Below are 24,386 nucleotides of genomic sequence, written 5' to 3'. Positions count from 1 at the left end.
TCTATTACCACCAAACAGATTTCACTTACATTCTTGTCTAGTATCAGGGCTGAAAACACTAGGGTATTTTCACCCATCTCTAATGTATTATGACTGATACATTAAATATCTGCCTTTTGGGTAATGGGAGAGACATCAGGATGAAATTGTTACAGTTAACTGAAGATGCAGAAAAGTTTTTAATGTTTCTTTCCTAGAACTATTTTTAAATGACTTGAGTGGGTACCCATAGACAACACGTCAGAGAACTTATAAATCACTTCCAGTGTTTTGTTTCAGAAACCTCTTAAGTAGCCTTTTTATTGATGGGAAATTGTTTCCTGAGAGACTTGCAGCATTTTTTAATTTTGTAAGAAAAATCCACCAACTAACAATTCAGGGATTTTAAAAAAATCATTGTTGTTTGGTAGTGTTTTTAAATAGCACGTAGCAATCTCCTCTGCCTTTGTTTCACTGCAGATAGCTTTTCAGTGAGGCAAATAAATTCACCTGTGGGGAATTTATTGTGACATTTACATACCTGTTTGCTTTCTTCCGATGTCAGCCCTCTTCTGCCATCATGTATTTCCAACCTAATGCCTCGTAAACTGTTTGAGCATTGGTAGTTTCTCTATTACCAGTATCACACTCTAACCATTGTGATAGTTGCTGAGTAATTAGCTTATAGGATTAAAATACTACAGGACTTGACTGTATGCTGGATTGATTCTAGTCCCCTTTTTGTTAGTTCTTAAAAGTTATGACCAACCTAGATAGCATATTGAGAAGCAGAGACATTACTTTGCCAACAAAGGTCCGTCTAGTCAAGGCTATGGTTTTTCCAGTTGTCATGTATGGATGTGAGAGTTGGACTGTGAAGAAAGCTGAGCACCGAAGAATTGATGCTTTTGAACTGTGGTGTTGGAGAAGACTCTTGAGAGTCCCTTGGACTGCAAGGAGATCCAACCAGTCCATTCTAAAGGAGATCAGCCTTGGGTGTTCTTTGGAAGGAATGATGCTAAAGCGAAACTCTAGTACTTTGGCCACCTCATGTGAAGAGTTGACTCATTGGAAAAGACTCTGATGCTGGGAGGGTTTGGGGGTAGGAGGAGAAGGGGCCGACAGGACGAGATGGCTGGATGGCATCACCGAATCGATGGACGTGAATTTGAGTGAACTCTGGGAGTTGGTGATGGACAGGGAGGCCTGGCGTGCTGTGATTCACGGGGTCGCAAAGAGTCGGACACGACTGAGCAACTGAACTGAACTGAATTATGGGGCAGGAAGAAAAGAGGTGGTTCTTATTTTATTCCTATCTACTCTATCCATTATCTATCAGAATTTATTAATATGGTCATCCCAGGGATGTCACACTGTTGAAATAATAATAGCTACACTTAATATCCGATAGTCACAGAGTGCTTGCAATGGACAGGCATGATTCTAAGCACTGTAGATGTAAAATTAACTCATTTAATGTCACTGTCATCCTAGGAGGTAGGTTCTATTATCATCCCCATTTTACAGATGTCGTCACTGAGGCACAAAGAACTTAAGGAAATTGCCCCATGTCACCGAGTTTGTAAGTGGAAAGACCTGATTTTGAATGTGGGTACCTTGGCTCTATTATCTGTGCTTCTAATAATGTGAATATACTGATAATAAATGGCTCCTGTTTATGAAGTTCAGGAATCTGTGAGTTAGACTGGTAGAATTTTAAATGTTTCAGAGTTTTTGCTCATTATAATTTCACATGTTTTGAGCATTAAGTGAAAGGAAAGGCAACCAACACACACCATAAAGGGCCTGCAGTCTTTATGTTAAGAAGATTAAACACATTATCTTATTCAATTCTCCCCACAACCCCATGAAGTAGATAGGATTATTCTCCCTGTCTTTTCAGGTGAGAAAATTGCCCCAGGAAGGCTGACCAATTAGTTCAAGGTCCCACAGCTAGTGAGTAGAGCTGGGATTTAGCCCTGGACCTTTCTGACTCCCAGGCCTGTCGTCTTCCCCACAACCTGTCCATCGGAAAAGTCCTGAACATCATGCGGATGATCTCCGGGCCACGTGTACCTGAGTAACATCAGGGCCTCATGCGTGCGTATCCACGGGGCTCTTCCCATCACCTTGATTCTGCAGTGTGAAATTTCCTCCTTTGCTCATACAAGGGCACTTGTGGAATGTGTAAGCTGTCGACCATCAGCACAGTCTCAGTGGCATCTCGTTCATGTGTCCTTTCTTCTCTGACCTGACTGCTCCCTCCCTCGTTGCCTCATGCCTGGCACAGCCCGCTATGGCCTCCCATCACACCCTACACTTGACGTGCCGCCTCTGGGGCAACCTTGCCAACGGCATGTCTGTTCCCACACTCTCTATTAAAGGCCTTTCAGTGACTCTTGTCCTGAGAGGGCTCAGCAGGCAGATGAGGCCGTTGTGATTTGTTCTTGCACCTCTCTACCTTCAGCTTCCCTAGTGGCTCAGTGGTAAAGAACAGGAGACAAGGGTTTGATCCCTGGGTCGAGAAGATCCCCTGAAGGAGGAAATGGCAACCCACTACAGTATTCTTGCCTGGGAAATCCCAGGGACTGAGGAGCCTGGCGTGCTGCAGTCCATGGGGTCACAGAAGAGTTGGACACGACTAGGTGACTAAACAACACCACCACCCTCAGCTCTCTCTGGCTACCCCTGGCCGTACAGCCACCCCCACTGTGGTCTGTGGACCTACATGCATTTCCCCGGGTAGGGCCTTCTGTCTCCTGTATCCACGTGTTTGGGATGCTTTTTCCTCCTTGTCAATTTGGAGAATATTTATCAAAACTCACCTTAAACATTACTTCTCTTCCTCACTCTCCTCCTGGCCCCCAGGATAAACTTAACCACTTTTCAATTTATGCCCACATGCTGCTCTAAATTTTTGCATCAGCACTTCAACAGTTTATTTCATTTATTTACATACATGATTGTGGCAATATGATCTGAACAGAACTCTAGAGCCTGAAGTTTTCCCAGGATCACATTTTTTTGACTGGCTCCATGGAGATCCCCCAACCTTAGCATATGTCAAAGAGTATGTCCTATGATTGGTAAGGCAAATAGTTTTTCTGCTATGCAAAGAATGACATAATAGATAAAACAAACACCCAGGTCTCTGCTTTGGGTAATTCCTTTTTCTTGCCTCTCTAGAAGAAGAATTAAAGTTTCACCTGTCTCACAGGATGGCAGGTGACAGTCTTTATTTACCTGTTGAACCAAATGCAAGAAACAAGGTGTAACTGCTATGTTTAAAACAGATAACCAGCGAGGACCTACTATACAGCACATGGAACTCTGCTCAATGTTGTGTGGCAGCCTGGATGGGAGGAGAGTTTGAGGGGAAATGGATACATACTACATACATGGCTGGGCCCCTTCAGTGTTCACCTGAAACTATCACAACATTGTTAATCAGCTGTACCTTAATACAAAACAAGAAGTTAAAAAACATAACAGGGTGTAATCGCCAGCTAGCAGCAGTGTCCTGAGAAGGGCTGGAAAGACTTTGTGAAAATATCCTGAGGACTGATGAAATGTGCAGAGAAAGTTCTTGTGTGTTTCATCTTTCATTTCTACTGTGGTTTGGTTTTAGTCTGTCAATGGTACTGCTGTTTGCAAATTGAGAGCAACAGATTCCCTCCAGGGGATAATTGTTCTTGGGTACCCAATTTCTTAGTTATTATTTCTGACCAGTGATGGGTGTTCAGACGTGTAGAAGGTGTCACGTGGAAGCAATAAAAATGCCACCGATGGAGCTGCGAGTCAGGAGAGCGGTATAGCAAAGAGAGGAACTCACCCTGGAATAAGTACCGCTATGTTGACCTTCCAGTTTTCAAACTCTTTTCTCTGCCGACCACAGGCTGTACTGTGAGTGTAATCATAGGATTTTGACTTCCGTTGATTGCTAACTTGGTTGATTTGATGGCAAGGGACAGCATGTCTTGTTGTGCCTGCGGCATGTACCTGATAGCAGGGGTCTCCTAAACAATTCCTTTTTCTGTCCTTTCTTTATCTAGGCAGATAGAATGTTGTGAGACAGCAGATGAATTCTATAGCACCATGGGGCGCCTTACCCAGGAGATGCTAGAGAATGATCTTCTGGAAAGCCATGAACTCATGCAGGTGAGTGGGCAATGCCTGCCCCACTTGGCTCAGGGGACCCCAACACCTTGAGAACAAGCAGAGGAAGGAAGAAACGAATAACGGATATTTATTATGACTTTCATTAAACAATGTTATATTTCAATTATGGCTCAAATAAAGCTGGAAAGTTTTTTTAAAAACCAGAAAATGCAGTACAAAAACAAACAAACGAAAAACCCCATCAGAGCACCGCCCCCCTCACCAGCAAATCCCCAGGCGCTTATTGTGGATCTGATTCTTAGTCTTAAAGGGAGACTGGTGGGGAGAAATAATTATTTCTGGGAAGGAATTATTGGGGATCAAAAGAAGATTATTCTAATTCTCATTTTGGTTTATTTGTTTTGTCCACATTTGCAACTCATGTTTTAACATAGGAATCATACATTTCAAAATCACCAACTTGAAGGGTTTTGTTACTTTCTGGCATGTGACTGTATCTCAGCATCATATTGGGCAGGTCATTAAAGATGGCAGTGAGTGTAGAAGAGATAGCAGATTTGTTAACACTGTGTCTTCATTAGGCTCTATAACATGATCTTTTTCTCAGCCTTCTGGGCTTCTGATGACACTTTCTCTTCCAGGTTCTTCCTTCGTCCTGCAAACAACCAGCAGTGGTTCTTGTCCAGAGTTGTTGTTGGGCCTTGGTTCCTTCGTTCTCTGTGGTGCTTCTCTCTCTCTTTTCTTGGTTTCAACTTTAATGTTGATTCCATGCCTGAAGTCATTTTGGTGGCTGGGGCCCATTCAATGGGTTAGAAAACAAAGACTCAGGCCCTCATTTAGGACTTGAGAAGAGGTTTTTTTTCTCTCCTCATCTCCTGGCACCTCCATGTGCTTCTTGGAACCCCTCACTTTTAGCAGAAAGCTGCCCAAGTTGTTGAGAATACTGACCACCCGGTAGAATTTCCCTGAGCATTTCTATTTTTTATTTCACCTTTTCTTTGCATTCTCATCTCTCCTTTTTCCTTCCTGTTTGACTTAGAGCAGGAAGTACGCTATCTGCACCTGACCTCTGTGCTCTGATTCCAGCTCCTGTCACACCTCCTGAGCCATTGCTTCCTTGCTTCTTCTCTCTTGTAGAGGGAAGTGTCTTTTTTATTAAACGTTATTCTCATATTCCACATATGAGATCCTTTTCAGAGGTCCCCAATCTTTTTGGCACCAGGGACAGATTTTGTAGAAGACAAGTTTTCCACAGACCGGGGTCAGGGGAGTGGTTTCAGGATGATTCAAGATTCAAGCATGTTATTAATTATGCACTTTTATTTCTAATCTCATACTGCCAGTGATCTGATGGGAGGCCTGGGGGTTGGAGACTTGTGCTTGACATCCTACTGAACTGCCTGATCCACATGCCCCAGGCAGGACTCTGAGATCTCATCCCTTCCTCACTCATGAAACTTCAGTGACTACTTATTACCTACAACACAGAGCATGGATTTCTCAGCTCATCACCCAGTGCTCTTGACTGTCTGGCATTTACCTCTCTTTTCAGCCATGGTTCCTGTTGTTCCCTTTTGTACCCTTGACCCAAGTCTAGGCAAGTCACACTGTCTTCCGTGTTCCTGGAGCTACTGGGGGATATGCCTGCTCCACACCTTTGCTCCCTCTGTTTGGTCTCCCTCAGTCTCTTCATGTGTTTCCGACCTGCCTCCCTGTGAAAGTGCCAGTTCGTATGCTGTCTCCTTCATGAAACAGTCATCAGTCAGTTCAGTTCAGTCGCTCAGTCATGTCCAACTCTTTGTGACCCCATGGACTGCAGCACACCAGGCCTCCCTGCCCATCACTAACTCCTGGAGTGTACTCAAACTTATGTCCATTGAGTCGGTGATGCCATCCAACCATCTCATCCTCTGTCATCCCTTTCTTCTCCCACCATCAATCTTCCCCAGCATCAGGGTCTTTTCAAATGAGTCAGTTCTTCACATCAGGTGGTTAAAGTATTGGAGTTTCAACTTCAGCCATCAGTCCAGTCTCTGACAGGCTCAACTAGAAGCATCTCCTTCTTTGACTCACCACGTTTTCCTTGTACCACTCTTGTGAGCCTTCATCACATTCTACCTTGATTTGAGGGTGGATTTTATTTCCTCAGTGATATTATGAGTTCCTAGAGGACAGGGACTGTTTTCTCATAATATATAGCACTTTACTTTCTCCTAGAAAGAAGCAAGAAAGAAAATGAAGTTGCTCAGTTATGTCTGACACTTTGGGATCCCATGGACTGTAGCCTGCCAGGGTCCTTTGTCGATGGGATTTTCCAGGCAAGAATACTGGAGTGGGTTGTCATTTCCTTCTCCAGGGGATCTTCCCGACCCAGGGATCGAACCTGGGTCTTCCGCACTCAGGCAGACTTTTTACCGTCTGAGCCACCAGGGAGATGCTACCTTCTCCTAGTGCTGCACAGTAAATGTATTAGTTCATTGAGCAAATAGCCATTGAGAGTCTGCAACTAGTTTTCTGCCTTCTCTCTCTCTCTTTTCAAAAAGTATTTATTTGTGTATTTGGCTGTGCTGGGTCTCAGTTGCAGCATGTAGGAACTTCCATCTTCCTTATGGCGTGTGGAATATTTTAGTTGCGGCATGCAGGATCTTTAGTTGCAGCATGTGAATGCTTAGTTGCAGCATGTGTGATCTAGCTCCCTGAGCAGGTATCAAACCCAGGCCTCCTGCATTGGGAGCATGGAGTCTTAGCCACTGGACCACCAGGAAAGTCCCTCTGCCTTCTCTTTCTCAAGTGGTTGCTGATCACATCACATGATGGCCCTCCTTCCATGGTCTCTCTCCTCTAATATAGTCTGTACTTTGCAGTCAGCAGAATCGTCATCACTTACTGCTTTGGTCTTTTTATTGTTCTTCATAAAACCTTCCCATGCTTCCTTGTTATTAACAAATAAAATGCTTCAGCCTAGTTTTCTAAGTCCTGTATTAACTTCTCCAAATATTAATTGAGCGCCTCTCTCTGTCAGAAGACCTCTTTGTGGAAATTAATGTCTGGTTTTATCTCTAAAGATGAACAAGGAGTAGGTCATACTCTGTGTGTGTATGCGAGTGTGTGTGTATGCATGCACATTGAGGGTGTGTGCATATGTGTTGGAGGCAGTGGTGCAGATCAGAGAGGCAATTCATGGGTGACAGAGCAGCAGGAGTCAAGGCTTTGGCTGTGGCAAACATCATGGTGTGGGAAGGAAGCTGTAGGAGTTTGGTTTGCTGATTGGAAGACTGATGCTGAAGCTGGAGCTCCAATATTTTGGCCACCTGATGTGAAGAGCTGACTGACTAGAAAAGACCCTGATGCTGGAAAGGATGGAGGGCAGGAGGAGAAGGGGGTGACAGAGGATGAGATGGCTGGATGGCATCACTGACTCAGTAGACGTGAGTCTGAGCAAACTCCAGAGGAGATAGTGATGGACAGGGAAGGCTGGCATGCTGCAGTCCTTGGGGTTGCAAAGAGTCGGACATGACTGAGCGCTGAACAAATGTAGGGAAAACCACAACCCATAGTAAGGAGTGTGGACTTGATCCTCCCGGTCAGTGGTTGTGAGGCTGTGCTTGCTGGAGTTCTTGGGCTTCTGTTGAACCTTTGGAAAGGGGAGAAGAAGAGCTGTGGGTCTGAGAGATTTCAGGGAGAGGAGGGAAACAGTCTTAGTTGTGTCTTATGTTGACTCCAGGGGCAACCCCATGAAGGGTGGACTTGAAGGGGCCTCTGTCAGGAGGTCGGGACATGAAGAAGCAAGAATGGAACAGAAGCAATACTTAGAGGGTGAAGTTGACAGGACTTGGCCATGGAAAAGAGACATGGGGTGAGGGAGAAAGGAAGGGAGAGACAAGGACAGCCCACAAGTTTCTGGCTTAGGAAGAAGAGGGGATGTTCATGGGGGGAGACAGGTGGGTTTGCTCTCACACTGGCTGCGTTGGAGGCATTCCATGGTTGCCCCACTCCTCACCTATCCAGAGCTGTTCCCCACTACTTCACAGCCAGGACCTATTGCACTGGCCGTAGCCATCCTCACCCTGTCCTCTGTGGGCCGTGTTCATCCCCGTGACAGGGCTTGGGGTTCCTTCCGACATCCTCTCTGTGAAAATCCTTTCTGTCTACCAGATCCTACTCAGTCTCCCCCAGCTTCTCCCACCAGGCTGTTACCTAAGCCCTTGTTAATGATCCTAATATCTCCTCCCTACTCCTTCAACACTTAAGATTGTCAGCAATTGTCACTACTGGCTTAGTGCTCATTACAAATTATTTTATATTGTTTGATATTTTTTCAAATATGTTTGTGTTCTCTCCCTAATGAAGTAGCAGTTTGCTTAATGATAAGGGCCTCATATTACTGTATATCCCCATAATGCCTGCTGCTGCTGCTGTTGCTACTAAGTCGCTTCAGTCGTGTCTGACTCCTTGCGACCCCATAGACGGCAGCCCACCAGGCTCCCCTGTCCCTGGGATTCTCCAGGCAAGAACACTGGAGTGGGTTGCCATTTCCTTCTCCAGTGCTGGCGTGCTGCGATTCATGGGGTCGCAAAGAGTCGGACACGACTGAGTGACTGAACTGAACTGAATGCATGACAGTGAAAAGTGAAAGTGAAGTCGTTCAGTTGTGTCCGACTCTTCCCGACCCGTTGGACTGCAGCCTTCCATGCTCCTCTGTCCATGGGATTTTCCAGGCGAGAGTAATGGAGTGGGGTGCCATCGCCTTCTCTGCCATAATGCCTAACGTAGTGCTAGGAATCCCCGTGGCTGCTCCATGGGTACACAGAAGTATAAAACATTAGAATTTGAGGCAGTGTTTTTCAAACTTGACTGTGTATAAGCAACATGTCAGGAGTGTATTAAAAGGCAGATATTTGGCCCATGGGTGGTTGTTATGCAAGTGGTTTGAGCTAACACTTATAGAAACACTGATTTGAAAGACTCTTAAAGGCCCACTAACCTAATTCTGTCACTTAACAGAGAAGAAACTAAGACATGGAGAGTGAGCATCTTGCCATATTCTTGGGTTGTCTAGTGTCAGGCCCAGAACTGGTGGGATCCAAGCTCAACACGTGGCCTGCTGCTCCTCACCACCTAACACAGGGCTTCTACCTTATTCAAAACATGTCTTTCTAAAATCTGAAATCCCCTTTAGAAGAATGGGCAACATTTTATTTCACCTGAAGTTTAAACATTGTAAACGACAGATACATTGCACTTTGTCTTCTGGGCATTTCCTGTCTTAGATACCAGGAGAAAGGAGAGCCCCCGCTTTACTTTGCTTTAAGAATCCTAGAAGGAAAAATGTAGACTGTGGCTTGATTGATTAGATTTCATTTTAGCAGCATTTCCTGCCGAGGAAAACATCTGGTAAAGATGAACTGAGCCTAATTTTGTACAACTTATGATTTCATGTTTTTTGTAAAACATGTCAGTGATGAAAAAGAGAAATACTATTCCTTTTCAGCAGTACCTAAATATAAAATGTCTATTTAAATGCATGTTGGTAGTTTGGGCAGTAAATAGACTAGTTGGTTTTCCTTGACATTGTGGAGTATTAAGGAAAGAAATGCTGAATGTCATTTCAAGCGCTCTCTTTTCTGTATTTACTCCTTAAGAAAATTAATTCAGTGGCTATGATCCAATTACGGTAGACCTTAAGTCTGTCAGCAAACTTGAAATGATGAAAAATAAAATCAGATGAAAAATGTGGACCACATACAAGATCTTTATTTTTGAGCTGAAGAGATGCAGAGATTCTCCCTGTTTGGTTTTCCCTATTTCTTTCAGTTCTAGGTGCCATGCGCCAAATTATCTACTGAGTTTGTTTTTTTTATCATAAATCTCATCACTCTTTTATATTATTAGCAATGGCCATTTAAATAAGAGATAATGTTAAAAAAGAGATTGGGAGAATACTGATGGAATAGTTTATATGGATTTTGCTACACCTTTTGACAAAGTCTCTCATGGAATCTTTGAGAGAAAAGTTATAGTTTTTTTTTTTAACTGCTCCAGGACTTTGTTGTGGCATGCAAGTTTTTTTTTTTTTTTTTTTAAGTTTTGGCATGTGAACTCTTAGTTGCAGCATGTGGAATTTCGTTCTCCAACCAGGGATTGAGCTGGGGCCCCCCTGCATTGGGAGCACAGAGTCTTAGAAACTAGATCACTGAGAAAATCTCTCTCTATAGTTTTATGTATAGTTATTATATATAGAGGGCTTCCCTGGTGGCCCAACAGTAAAGAATCTGACTGCAATGCAGGAGACCCAGGTTTGATCCCTGGGTCGGAAAGATTCCCTGGAGGAAGGCATGGCAACCCACTCTAGTACTGTTGCCTAGAGAATCCCATGGACAGAGGAGCCTGGCCGGCTGTAGTCCATAGTGTCGCACACAGTCAAACGTGACTGAAGCTACTAAGCAGCAGCGGCATTATATATAGAAAAGTTAGTTACATGCAGTTACTAGACGAGTTTGGAAAAACCTCACCAAAAGTGGTTGTCAATAATTTACGGTTACCTGAGGGGAGCTTTCATGTGCCATGAGACTGTTCCCTTTTTCTATCAGTGATGAAATGGAAATCACATGGATGTGAATGCTTGTCCAATAGAAGGATACTATTTGATTATTAGTGCTGTCAAAAATGAAACTGTCTGCCTTGCAAAACTGTGTGGGTCCGTAACTGGAAGTGTTCAAGCAGCACCCTTATGATCAAATGTTGGAGATGCTCTAGAGGGCGCTCTTGCGTGGGAGGGAGGCTGAATCAAATTATGTTTAAATTCCTTTTTACCCTTAAGATACTATTTTTGTACTATGCTTTGGCTCTAAGATAATTAGTAAAATTCCTTTCTTGAAATCGGTTGTAAATCTCTGATTTACACAGTTGGGTACCTGGAGCTTCTCAGGTACCCTGAGGACTGTGGTGGTATGTCATGTACCTTCATGGGATAAATATGTCTGCTGACAAGTGAGACCTTTAAGTAAGTGTGTGAATACATGCGAAATACTATAAGGACATTTCTTTCAGAAACACTGATTTATACTTTAAAGGGCTAACTAAAAGTAAATTATAGAGAAAGGAAGAGCAGGAAAAAACATGAATCCCAATGGGGCCAGTGTTCTTTTTGGTTCAATGTCTTTAGCTGAGTGGTCCTTGAAGGAGCTTGGTAAGACCCCAGACCATTTACTCTGGGGCAGAATGGGACAGAGTAGGGCCAAAATATACTCCTCTTTTTTTTTCTTACACACTTCCTTCATGAGTCTGGGCCAAGGAGTTTTCTGATAACTTTTAATAAAATTAGCAGAAATAAAAGGTGACTCTTCAGCTAGACATCTCACTGATTGTCTCCAATGAGACATCTTCCTTCATTTGTAGAGAATTTTGAAATTCCTAACATTAGGAGTTTCATCTTTTTTAATAGTGAAATTTATTTTTAATTGAAGGATATTTGCTCTACAATGTTGTATTGGTTTCTGCCAAACATCAGCATGAATCAGCCATAGGTATGCCTGTATCCATCCCTCTTGAACCTCCCTCCCAGTAATTCCATCTTTTAAACTTGAATCCTAATGATATGGGTTTGTTTACTGAGATATGATTGACATATAACGTATTAGTTTTAGGTGTACAACCTAATGATTCAGTATTTGTATATATTGTGAAATGATCACAAAAGTCCAGTCAGCATCCATCACCGTGCATAACTAAGACTTTTAAAAAATATTTATTCGTTTATTTTGCTGCACCAGATCTTAGTTGCAGCATGTGGTGTCTAGTTTCCTGACCATGGATCAAACCTCTACTGGCATTCTGTACTGTCAGTAAAGCAGCTTTTTGAGCACTGAACTGCTGGCAGCTTTTGTGGCATCAAAGAGAGTGTACTCTGACCATGTTATTAATGAAATCATATGAAGTATTTCAGGCATACAGAATGTATTAAAATAATATGACAAAACTTACATGCCCATGACCCAGTTTAAGAAATAAAATATTAACAACACAGGTGAACATCTTCATGTACTCCTCTCTGATCCTGCTTCTCTCAGAGGCAACCACCATCCTTCACTTTTTCATGATGAGTTTCATGCCTTCACTTTTCAGATGAAAAGGAGGCACAGAGAGGTTGGGAACCAGCATAATCTCACCTTCTGGACTAATGGGAGCCACGGGGTGCCTTCTGCTTCTTTCCAGGGGGAAACAGTTCACTGTTGGTACATTTGTGCTGCTTCTCAGCCGTTTTGGTACACGGATCTTCCTGGACTTAGGATGGGGTTACACGCAGAAAAACTCATCATACACTGAAAATGTAACACACCTAACCTACCAAACATCACAGTTCATCCTAGCCTGCCTTAAACATGCTCAGGACACTTATGTTAACCTATACTTGGGCAACATCGATCTGACATGAAGCCTATTTTATAATGGAAAGTTGAATAACCCATATAATTTATTGAATGCTGAACTACAAGTGAAAAACAGAACAGTTGTCTGGGTCCAGAATGGTTGTAAATGTATTATTTGTTTCCTCTCATGATCGCTTGGCGGATGGGGAGCTTGATTGCCTAGTATCATGAGAGAGGATCTATGGCACATTGTAAGCCCAGGAAAAGATCCAAATTCAGAATTCAAAGAAGGGTTTCTACTGAATGCATATCACTTTTGCACCACCATAAAGAGGAAAAATCATTTAAGTTGAACTCTTGTGAGTCAGCGACTGTCTGTAATCAAGTATGCATGAGATAAGGTGATTTAGAGAGGACTTTTGTGGTCTTGATATACTTTGTAACTTTGCACAGTAAGCAATGGAGAATCAAAGGAATTGTAGCCAGCACTTCTGTGTTTGGAGTCTTGGGATGTTACACTAAGGTATAAGTGGATACCACGAAGTTTGGGGACAGTCAGATGTGCTGGCTGTTTAGAATCGAGATTTCGGTGGACTGTTCCATTGGCGGCTCTGAGCTGTGGGGTGAGACTGCAGTGCTAGGAAGCCCCTTTTAGAGCCTTCCTTTTTCTTCCTGTGCAGAGATGAGACATTTCCCAAACCTTCTGAATTGAAGAATACTACTTTAAAATATTTTCCTTGAAAAATGTCATCAGGACATTGAATGGCTTCCTGGAAGAAATGAAAGTTCATGTGACTAATATGCATCTTCTGATGAATAAGAGCCCAAAAGATTGAAGAAATATCTTTGGAGCAGTTAAGTTTTTATCAAATTAAGAGAACAAACAAGATGATTTTCTTCTCACTGGTAGAATGATAGATCATCTTAAAATTCTGGAGGAAGCACAGGTGCTTTTCCCATTTTTATTTATAGATTTTTTAACAGCCTATGCTTTACACCCCTGTCATTTCCTTCTTTTTTTTTTTCTTTAAAAATAACAGTTAACAATTTTCGCCTAGAACTCATTCACAGACATTTGAAAAGGTGGTATCTTTGGAGGAAGCTTGCAGGCGATCATGAGATCGTCCCCCAGATTTAACTTTATCTGGAAGGCTGACATTTAATGTCTATAAAAATCATCAAGGAAAGCTTTGGAAAATGAGCAGTACATATAAAGAAGATTGATGGGTTCTCTGGGAAAGAAGTAATAGGGAGCTATGGATTTCTGAATTAACCCATCTATCAAAGGAGCAGGGGGGTGTCAGACTGTCCTCATTTCTCCTGCTCCACCCCTACCCTGCGTTCACCAGTTGAGTGCCCAGTCGCAGCTGGATTGATTTGAGGACTCACTGTTGTTTCATTTTTTAATTTTTTAAAAATTCTTCTTTCTCTAAGACAATATCAAGTGGACTCTCTCCATCAGCTGGGTAAGGAGCAGTCTCTGCCTCTTCACACCCAAATCATAGAACTTTCATGTCTTCACAGGATTGATAAAGTTATTTAAGACCACGATTTCAGACATGGTGTTTTTGTTCTTGTTTTCCAGACTGTTTATTCTATGGCTCCATTCCCATTTCCACAACTGGCAGAGTTGAGGGAAAAATACACTTACAACATTACACCATTCCCTGCCACAGTTAAGCCCACCTCAGTTTCTGGGTAAGGTCTTTTTTTTTCCCTTGTTATTTTCATGATGAAAGACTTAATATTTTGTTATTTATATTTATTAAACCTCAGAAATACATTCAAAATAGCTTAGTGCTTAAAATCTGAATATCTCTTTCCCGAAGGTTTTGATTTAAATTCAGGAGGAAGATTTTTGAAAGTGTTACTTTTTGAAGAAGGTTGGGACATAAACTGAAATGGTATTTAGCAACCCCACAACTTATTTAAAAATATCAAATAATAAAAATTTCAGTAATTTAAAAAGTGTAGAATTGGTGCCTGAAGAGACAGATGAGCTAATTTAAAATACTGTGGTGACCAGAAATTGACAAATATATGTACATAGGAATTTATATTATGAAAATGTACATCACAGTGAAAAGATATACTATTTAGTAAGTGGTGCTGGGCCTATGAGACTCAATCTGGAAAGAAATAAAATAGGAGTCATACTTTATACCACACATCAGGATAAATTCCATATAGATGAGAGAGTTAAATGGAAAAAAATGAAATAATAAAATAGGCAGCAGACAATATGGAAGGATGTCTTTACTTTTTTGTAATTGGGAAGGTGTTAATAACTGACTCAAAATTTAAAAAATAAAGGAAAAAATTAAGCACTTTAAAAATAATTTTCTGCTTGACTAAAAATAATTTTCTGCTTGACTAAAACCAAACAGAGACCCCCCCCCCGCCCCCAAAAATAAACCTCCATAAGCAGACAAAAAAATACTTGTGGAAAAATATTTGTAACTGATTTCTCTTGTGTATAAAGTTCTTAGAAGTCCATAAGAAAATGACCACGCAACTGAAAATGATGAAAGGAGGGGAATAGGCAGTTTACCCAAAAGGCAGCATCACTTAGACTCGGAGAAACGCAAAGTGAGATTGTGAGATTAAAGTGAGATTGAGATTCTGTTTTTTCACCTATCAGATGACAAAACTTTAAAAGGTCGGTGTGCTCTCTGTCGATAAGGCTATAGGGAAACAGACACTCTTAGACTTTGCTGATGAGAGGTTAATTACCATAGGATTGGGGGCAGGCAATTTGACAGTATTTCCCCAGATTTTAATGCACATACCCTTTGATCCAGCAATTCTACCTTTCTGATTTATCCCACAAATATATTTGTACACATGCAAAACGCAGTGTGTATAAGGTTATTTGGACTTCCTTGGTGGCTCAGATGGTAAAGCATCTGCCTGCAGTGCAGGAGACCTGGGTTCGATCCCTGGCTTGGGAAGATCCCCTGGAGGAGGGAATGGCAACCCACTCCAGTATTCTTGCCTGGAGAATTCCATGTACTGAGAGGAGCCTGGCGGGCTACGGTGCCTGGGGTTGCAAAGAGTTGGACACGACTGAGCAACTAACATATAAGGTTATTAACTGCAGTGATGTTTGTAATAGAATAATATTGGAAACCACTCAAACGTGCATCATTAATAGCCTAGTCCACAACATGGGCTATATAGGTACAGTACAGTACATGCACACATGTGATTATGTATACATGCAGTACAGTGCAGCCGTTAGAAAGATGAGGAAGAAGCTCTGTGTGTGAATACAGAGACTCTTTTTGCAGTTGAATAAAAGCAAGGTGCAGAAGAGTGTACTCATATGTAGTATGCTAATACTTATGAAAAAGAGGAGAAAAATAAGACTAGTCATATTTGCTTATTTACCTGATAACAAAGCTGAAGAATACATCAGAAATGAGTAACAGTGATCACCTATGGGAATTAGGTGAGGCAAGAACCAGGCAGAAGTTGGACAAGGATGGGAGATGGACTTTATATTGGGTTGGCCAAAAGGTTTGGGTTTTCCTGTAACATCTTGCAGAAAAACCAAATGAACTTTTTGACTAACCTAATATATGTATATATATAATAACTATATAGATATATTAAAATGTGTATTATAAATATAGTTATATAAATGTGTTATATAAATTATAGCATATATGTATGTCATTTAAATCATGTAGTTACGTTACTTAAAGGTAATACCGCTATTTTTTTGAATATTGCTATTTCTTTTATGTTTTCCAAGACGACATGGTAAGGTCAGAGACAGCGATGAAGAGAATGACCCAGATGATGAAGATGTTATTGCTAATGCAGTGGGGTGTCTCGGACCTTTCAGTGGACTCCTGGCACCTGAACTGCAGAAGTACCAGAAGCAAGTTAAAGGTAAAGAGGAGGCCTCTGTTAGATAATCACAGTGTGTTGGTTCACTATCAGTTCAGTTCAGTTGCTCAGTCGTGTCCGACTCTTTGCAACCCCGTGAATCACAGCACGCTAGGCCTCCCTGTCCATCACCATCTCCCGGAGTTCACTCACACTCGCGTCCATCGAGTACGTGATGCCATCCAGCCATCCCATCCTCGGTCGTCCCCTTCTCCTCCTGCCCCCAATCCCTCCCAGCATCAGAGTCTTTTCCAATGAGTCAGCTCTTCGCATGAGGTGGCCAAAGTACTGGAGTTTCAGCTTCAGCATCATTCCCTCCAAAGAAATCCCAGGGTTGATCTCCTTCAGAATGGACTGGTTGGATCTCCTTGCAGTCCAAGGGACTGTCAAGGGTCTTCTCCAACACCACAGTTCAAAAGCATCAATTCTTCGGCGCTCAGCCTTCTTCACACTATAGGCAGGGTATTATTATTGTGGCCTATTGTTTCCCGAACTGATTACCACTGTTAAAGATCTTCATTAGAAGTATCTTCTCTGTTACTTTATCATTTAAGAGGATCTCTCTGTTGTGTGTCACATACATCATCCATATTTCTTTTTCTTTATGATTAGTTTTGCTTTCCACTCACCTGATTCAACTTTGTGTGCTCAGTTCCTTAGCACAGGGCCAGATATATAATAGATGCTTACTATATTCTGTTTGAGTATAATTGGATTCATTATAGACTAACTTCTTTTCCACTATAGAAATATTCTCTAAAGCCAAAACATGGTAGCCTCTATTTGAATTTCAGTGACCAGAAACACATTATCTCATAGGACATTCCGCTAAATTCCTCTGCTTAGTCCAAGGTTTCTAGATTTGAAAAGATAACTTCCACTTACCAGTTCTGATCATCAATAGTTCTTCTGTTCAGAGCGAAACAGAACAAGTCTGCTCCTTCTTCCGCTGGATGTCTCTTGGATCTTGAGACCAGTCCTCATGTCCCCTAGAGCTTTCTCCATGGTCCAAGTTCAGAATTTCTTAAAGATATGTCTTCCAGAACTTTTAATATTCTATAAATTCACCTCTACATGTCCTGCAGTTTGGTAGTAGTCTTCTTAAAAATGGTACTCTAAATTGAATGCCATGCTATGTTTGTTTTTCCCTTGCAGAGAACAGGCTTCCTGTGGAAGTCTGGACATTATCCATGCAGTGAACTCTTTTGAAGCAGTTTGTTGTTCTCCCACTATGATCTTTCCTATCTTTCCTATCTTGGGTGGCAGTTCTTCCCTTAGGACATTTAATTCTGCCTTTTCTAGTTTGAAGACCATTTTCTTTGCCGGAAGAGTACAGAAACAAAAGATGGCAGGCACCTCTGCATTCTCTCTGCCATGTGCTAGCTTTGTACTGCCATTTCAAAGTCATGAGCTGTTTTCTCATTTTTGTTCTTCATGCTTTTTTGGTTTGTTCATTTTGTTGTTGGTGAAAACAACAACATGGTCATGGTAGTTTTAACCCTCAGCATGCTTTATATTTTAACCTGCTTAATGCTCAGTTCATGTCATTTTGTGTGTGTGTTCTTGGTATGTACTCCCTCGTCATCTTTTGAACTGACTTAAAAAAAAATCTGAACTCAACCAGGGTTCTGCTGATTTTGTAATGTCTTCTTCCTTCTCTTTTGTTGCTTGAATTTTAGCTTTTGGTTTCTAGCCATGGGATCAATATGTATTATAACTCTAATATTTTGAATCTAACATTATAATGTATTATTAACTCTAACATTTTTATAGTCTGGGTCTATGTTCCATTTTTCTACCCTGTTGTTTTTTTCTGTGCAACTATGTACTCTGGTTTGACATGATAACTTTCTCCTAAATTTCATCATTAGTCTTTGTGTTACTTTAGTTTAGATTAGTAGATCTCCTTTTAATTTTCTTCTCCTTAGAGAAGTATTTTCAATAAAAATATCAGATATTCAGTCTTTATCTGAATAACACTTTCAGCAGATGTTAGAATACTTAAAATCCCCTAATAATCTTTGTTTTTAAAGCTTGTCCCCAGGCTGGTTTTATATACTGTGTTAGAAAAATCTCAATTTATCCCCTTTTGCCTATGTGACATGGGAGTGTATTCTCACACAGTATTCATTTCTGTTTCTTGGCTTCCTGGGTGATTCAGTGGTAAAGAATCTGCCTGCAACGTGGGAGACCCAGGTTCAATCCCTGGGTCGGGAAGATCCCCTGGAAAAGGAAATGGCAACCCACTCTAGTATTCTTGCCTGAGAAATCTCATGGACAGAGGAGCCTGGCAGGCTATAGTTTACGGGGTTGCAAAGAATCAGATACGACTGAGTGACTAACACTTTTCATTTTCATACTTGGATGTAATCTCAAATTTAAGGGATAAATCTAGTTGTTGGTGTCACAGGAGCAGAAACCATACCAGATATAACAAACGTAATAGAGAGTCAGGAGAGCTTATTAAATGAATAAAAACATTAATTTCTAGTGATACTGTAAAGTCTTGATAATCTTGTCTTGCTATTGTTAACTAAGGAAAAAACTCATTTTTCCTCATGCCTGACTAAACCCTGCAAATGATCGATCCCTTGTAAATTCTCGTGCAGTTATATGGAAATCTGTACCCTGACTTTAGACAGCTAGAGTTGTATTTTTCTAAGGGAAGTTTAGAAAATGGCAGTGATTTTTATCTGGAAACAGCTGACCTTATGTCCATATAATGATCAAAGTGGTAATAAAGTCAAACAATGAACCCACACAGCTCATTTCAGATTACAGTTAGGCTAATAAGAAAATGCGGAAGTATTTTCAGAACCAAATAAAAATAAGTACTAGACACATTCTAGTGTACCTGGATTTTTTCTGTGGTTCAGAATTTCCTGGAGGTTAAGATACTACCCTGGGTTATATAGTGTCATCAATTCCCACTTAGTTCTGTTCTCCTCCAGTGACACCGTCTCCTTGGCTCTCTTCCCTGGAATACAGAATCAAATGGGGACCAGAGTCTGAGATCCAATAACATTGCAGAGCTGAGTCCAGGAGCGATCAATTCCTGCCGAAGTGAATACCACGCAGCTTTTAACAGTATGATGATGGAACGCATGACCACAGATATCAATGCACTGAAGCGGCAATATTCTCGGATTAAAAAGAAGCAGCAGCAGCAGGCTCATCAGGTGTATATCAGGGCAGGTAATGTACTTCTTTGAGTTAATTTCAGCTGTGTCTCAACTTATATAAGTCGACACAAGTATTTCTAGGATGGCCTGGGAATTACTGCTCACTCTGGCTCAGCACCCACCAACACAGCTGGCAGGAGACAACAGCATCTTTACCTTTTCACTTTTGATTTTATCTTATCAGGCTCTAAAGAAGAAAAAGGTCCCAAGGACCAGGCGGCTGATGGTATTGAACACCTCTTTGCTCTCTTTGCTTTTGGAGAAGGGTTTACAAATGATGAGAATGTTGCAAAGCCATGCAATCCTTGGATCTGAGACATTTTGGAGCTCTTACTTCTTAAGCTCCAGGCATTTGGAAGTGGAATTTAGTCATCTGTGTACTAGTAAATTAAGCTATTCTTCAGTCATTTAGATAGTAATATAACAGATGTTGTGATCAGAGGAAAAGGAAAAAGCGATTTCTGTGCCTGGCTGATGGGTTAGCAGTGTCTTGGGAGTCTGCTGAGAAGAACACAATTTTACTGTAGTTGGAGTTGCTCTTTTCCAAGGATTGTTAAGCTTCTTTTTTTCTTTAAATTCCCCGAATCCCAATGAACAGTCTATTTTATTGTTTAATATATGCTGATTTGGGAATTGGTTTGTCTTATTCCAAGTGAAATCCTAATGAAAATGATGCCAATCCAGAGTTAACCATGGTATTAATTTGACATGTTTTTAAGAGACTGGTGAGCTTGTGACTGTCTTGCACAAAAACTGAATTTACCTTTTACTTGTTGGGAAGAAGTAGGCAACTTCTTGAAGATTCTTCCTTTATCCTGAATCATTATAAAAATCTACCACACAAAAAACTAAAAACTCTAACACTTTAATTTTCAAAGCAGTGGCACATACATGTCCTTATTTGTCCTTAAATCTACAAGGAAAGCAAGAGCAGATGTTTTCATATCCTTGTGAAAAATAAGGAAATGGTAATTCAGGAAGGCTTAGCAGTTGTCTGGGATTATATAGCTATATTGAGTGGTCAGGCCAGGGCTGTAACCCCCAAGTTTTGATTCTTTATATAGTTCTGTTTGAACCACTTTCAAAAGCTTTGGGTGGGATGTTGAACAGTTGCCTTTGGGTACTAAATCAGCCCACTGTTTGTACTCTCGTCTGTGCTGTATGTACAGACATACTGTGTGTAATGGTCTATAGGTCAAATTCTGCTCAATGTCTGTTTTTATAAATACAGTTTTATTGGAACACAGGCATGCCCATTTGTCTGCATATTGTCTATGATGGCTTTCACACTTCAGTAGCAAAAATATTTATAGTCTGGTCCTTTATAGGAAAAGTTTGCTGACCCCTACTCTAGGTCATGGTTTCTGTGGTTATTTTTAGAGAAATATTGGTGCTCAAGGGCAAAGTTCAAGAACATTGCTTCTCAGACTTTAGTGTGAATATGCATTGCTTGGGGATATGTTAAAATGAAGAATCTGCTTCCTGTAGCTGTGGGGTGGGGCTAAGATTATGCATATCCAGTAAGCCTCTAGGTGATGCCACTGCTGCTGGGTGAGGATTGCACATTGAGTAGAAAGGTTTTGGAGATGGTATAGGTTAGGATTAGCAGTACAGGTGGAGAGTGAAATTCAGCTAGAGGCAAAAGTTCCCAGCTTCTGGGATGTTCCTGGTGGTCCAGTGTTTTACACTGCCAAGTCAGGGGCCACAGGTTTGATCCCTGGTCGGGGAACAAAGATCTCACATGCTGCATGGTGTGAGCAAAACAAACAAAAATCGTCAGCTTCTGAGATTTAAAGAAAGGTGGTGAGGATGGTGATTGAGGTTAGGTTAGGTTAGCTTTCTAGGTTAGGGAGGACAGGAAGTTAAGCATTTTAGTCCTAATAGATTCTGTTTTTATGAAGAAATTGGAGAAAAAGTTGTTTGCTTGGGAGTAAGTTGAAGGTTGTGTAGGAACTTAAAGAAAGGAATGAAGATTTAGATTGAACACTGAAAGCAATGGGAGAGGGAAAGAACGTTTGTTCAGTGCAAGTGAGGACCTAAAAAAATGGGCAGTTATGAATTTAAGGAATATCAACCCACATACCTGTGTGAATCCCCCATTCCCCTCACCACTACTCCCAGCAGCTCTTAGCTCCCACTTTGGAAAAGAGAACGTGAATTGTGGCTCTAGAGTGGAGTTTTGTCAGGCATGTGCGGTACAGCCACAGGGATGCTGAAACGTGGTTATTGATGAGGTGTGGTCCAAGGGATCAGCCATGCACCTAGCAGGGTGGTGGTGGTGGTGGTGGTGGTGTAAGGGGGCTGAAGAGACAGTGAGAGATTATGAGAAGCCTGGGGCATCAGGGAATGAAGTCTGTATGGTTCATTACCAAGAATAGTTACATCCAAGGTCTGCGAGCTAGAAGAGTCAACGGGAAGAATAGGAGAGTCCAATATTTTTTTTTCATGTGAGGCAGATCCAGATGATGTTTAGGAAGGAACTGGACAGGTTGAGGCCGTGACGTAACTCAGGGAGGTAAGAGGACACAGAGTGAAGGGGAAACAGATGTCCAAGTTTCACTGGAGACTGGCCTGTGACCAGAGGTGGAGAGATGAGAGCAGCTGAGAAGCATAGCAGGGAGGATGACCACCACCACATGACCTAGGTGATGTGAAGGAAGGCTGTTCACAAAGATGGTCTTTTCCCACTACTTCTGCCTGCAGCTCTTGTCCCCTTGAGTGTGCAAACTTCATTGAAAACAGGGGCTTGGTCATAGCCACAGGAGGAAGACAGTACTACTGTTAATAGTGTCTTCCAGGAGAACCCAATTTTGGGTGCTTTCCTGGTTTCAGTTTGCTTTTAGAGTCTGTTGAGGACACAGGAGTGGACCTGGGACCAGGCACTTGATGCCTGTGATGTCACTGCGTTTTTACCACCTCCTTATCACTTCTCTCATTCTGCTGTCTCTCACTTAATAATATGCAGTGTGTGGTTTTCCCACCTTTCAGATGGTGACAGCTGGTAATCCATACGGTCATAGTGTTTGACTTATTATTAAAAAAAATTTTTTTTCCCCCAAAGATTTCCTAGATATATAACCTGGGAGGTTGCTTCTCAGAAGCAAAGCTCTCTGTAGAAAGCATTAGAGAGCCTGGACTCTAACTGGTAATAAGGGGTCAGAGTCTGTTCCCTTTGTGTCCTCAGCCCCTCCTCTCCTCTGTATGAAGGGAGGGAATCTGTACCCCAGGCTCAAGGACTGAATTCAGTTTCTGCTGCCTTCAGTTACATGACTCTGCCCTTACCGGGGAAATATGTGGGCAGCGGGCGGGGACAGCCTGTCTTGACTCCTCTTCCAAGGTGGATGTTTTTCTCTGTGGTACCTTTCACACGACCTTTCAACCTTTCTTTCAGACAAAGGGCCGGTGACCAGCATTCTCCCATCTCAGGTAAACAGCTCTCCAGTCATAAACCACCTTCTTTTAGGCAAGAAGATGAAAATGTCAAACAGAGCCGCCAAGAACGCTGTCATCCACATCCCTGGGCACACAGGAGGCAAAATATCACCCGTCCCCTACGAAGACCTTAGGACCAAGCTCAATTCTCCATGGCGAACCCACATCCGTGCCCACAAAAAGAACATGGCCAGGACCAAGAGCCAGCTGGGCTGCGGGGATATGGTCGGGCTGATAGAAGAGCAGAGCGAGGGCTCCAAGACTCACACCCTGGGGGCGGCCAAGGCATCTCCCTCCGACTGTGTCGGGACAGCTCGAGGCGAAAGCGGCTGCTCCCACGGCAGCACAGGCAGGACCATCGAAGGGCGGTCTCCGGAGCCGCTGTTTGCGGATGCAGAGGCCGATGTGTCTGAGGTCCAGGTGAAGATAGAAGCCTTGGAACTGACCCCAAGGGATGCTGCTGCTGAACCTGAGCCCAGGGTGCCTCCACCCAGCCAGCGGCACCTCCCGGAGCCACCCAATGCCCCGGGAGGAAACAAGGTCCCCGGCAAGGCTTCCCAAGGTGGTAGCCACCCGAAGACCCCCATCTTTAGCCCCTTTCCCAGCGTCAAGCCACTGCGGAAGTCCACCGCCGCCAGGAATTTGGGATTATATGGTCCGACAGAAAGAACCCCAACCATGCACTTTCCTCACATGAGCAGGAGCTTTAGCAAGTCCAGCAGTGGCAACAGCAGCACTAAGAAACGGTGACCTTCTCTCAGAAACTATCCACATTCACCTCTTCACGGTGGCAGGAGGGTTCCAGCCGGATGGATGGCTCCAGATGAGCCACCGTTGTCCACTGAGAGTGAATCCAGAGGTTCAGAGATGAGCAGCAGTCCTTAAAAAATGGGAATTGGAAACTGTATAATTGGCGCTAGAATCGGGAAGTCTTCTGATTACTGATACAGTGGGTTCTTGTGGCAAAATAAATATTGTGGTTTTAAAGTGTTTGCCCAACTTTTCCTTGTGAGCTGTTTAGAAAAGACTTTGTATCTAGACTGTTAACTCTTCTTCCTTCCCTCCTGTTCTGAGGGCCTTCAGGGTCCTAGTGGCACCCCCAAAACTTCCAGTTCTCTGGGTGTTATTAATACTCAAGCATGCACGCAACGCACTAGCTGGCTAGAACAGAAACTGCAAAAAGAAAGTTAGTTTCTTAGTTGCAAAAAAAAAAAAACTTCCCAATTTCCCTCTTCATGCCCTATTTAGGGCAGCGGGGAAATGTTTGTATGTGTGAGTTTTCCTTCAGTAGTTTCGGCCAGTCTCAAAACTGGTTTTTATTCTTGTGCTGAAGTTCAGAAGAAAAATCTAGACAGCCTTTCCTTCACTTTCTGTTTCTACCTGCAAAATGAAGAAAACCCTCATCTGTTGA

The 24,386-nt window shown here is 42.3% G+C and overlaps 1 protein-coding gene across 1 annotated transcript in view; it reads left to right on the top strand.

The window, feature by feature from the left end:
* Window positions 1-23,725, top strand: part of TBC1D30 (TBC1 domain family member 30) — an 88,381-nt gene extending 64,656 nt beyond the window's left edge. The window contains exons 10-15 of the mRNA XM_052640677.1: window positions 4,032-4,137; window positions 14,053-14,165; window positions 16,225-16,364; window positions 19,350-19,556; window positions 19,728-19,769; window positions 22,935-23,725. Of these exons, the coding sequence (XP_052496637.1) occupies window positions 4,032-4,137; window positions 14,053-14,165; window positions 16,225-16,364; window positions 19,350-19,556; window positions 19,728-19,769; window positions 22,935-23,725 (1,399 nt within the window). The remainder of the gene's footprint in view (window positions 1-4,031; window positions 4,138-14,052; window positions 14,166-16,224; window positions 16,365-19,349; window positions 19,557-19,727; window positions 19,770-22,934) is intronic.
* Window positions 23,726-24,386: the final 661 nt, after the last annotated feature.

The sequence above is a fragment of the Budorcas taxicolor genome, chromosome 5 (assembly GCF_023091745.1).
Source record: "Budorcas taxicolor isolate Tak-1 chromosome 5, Takin1.1, whole genome shotgun sequence".
Classification (NCBI taxonomy): Eukaryota; Metazoa; Chordata; class Mammalia; order Artiodactyla; family Bovidae; genus Budorcas; species Budorcas taxicolor.
The sequence above is the reverse complement of the archived record's forward strand: the minus strand, read 5'-3'. Positions and strand labels throughout refer to the sequence as shown.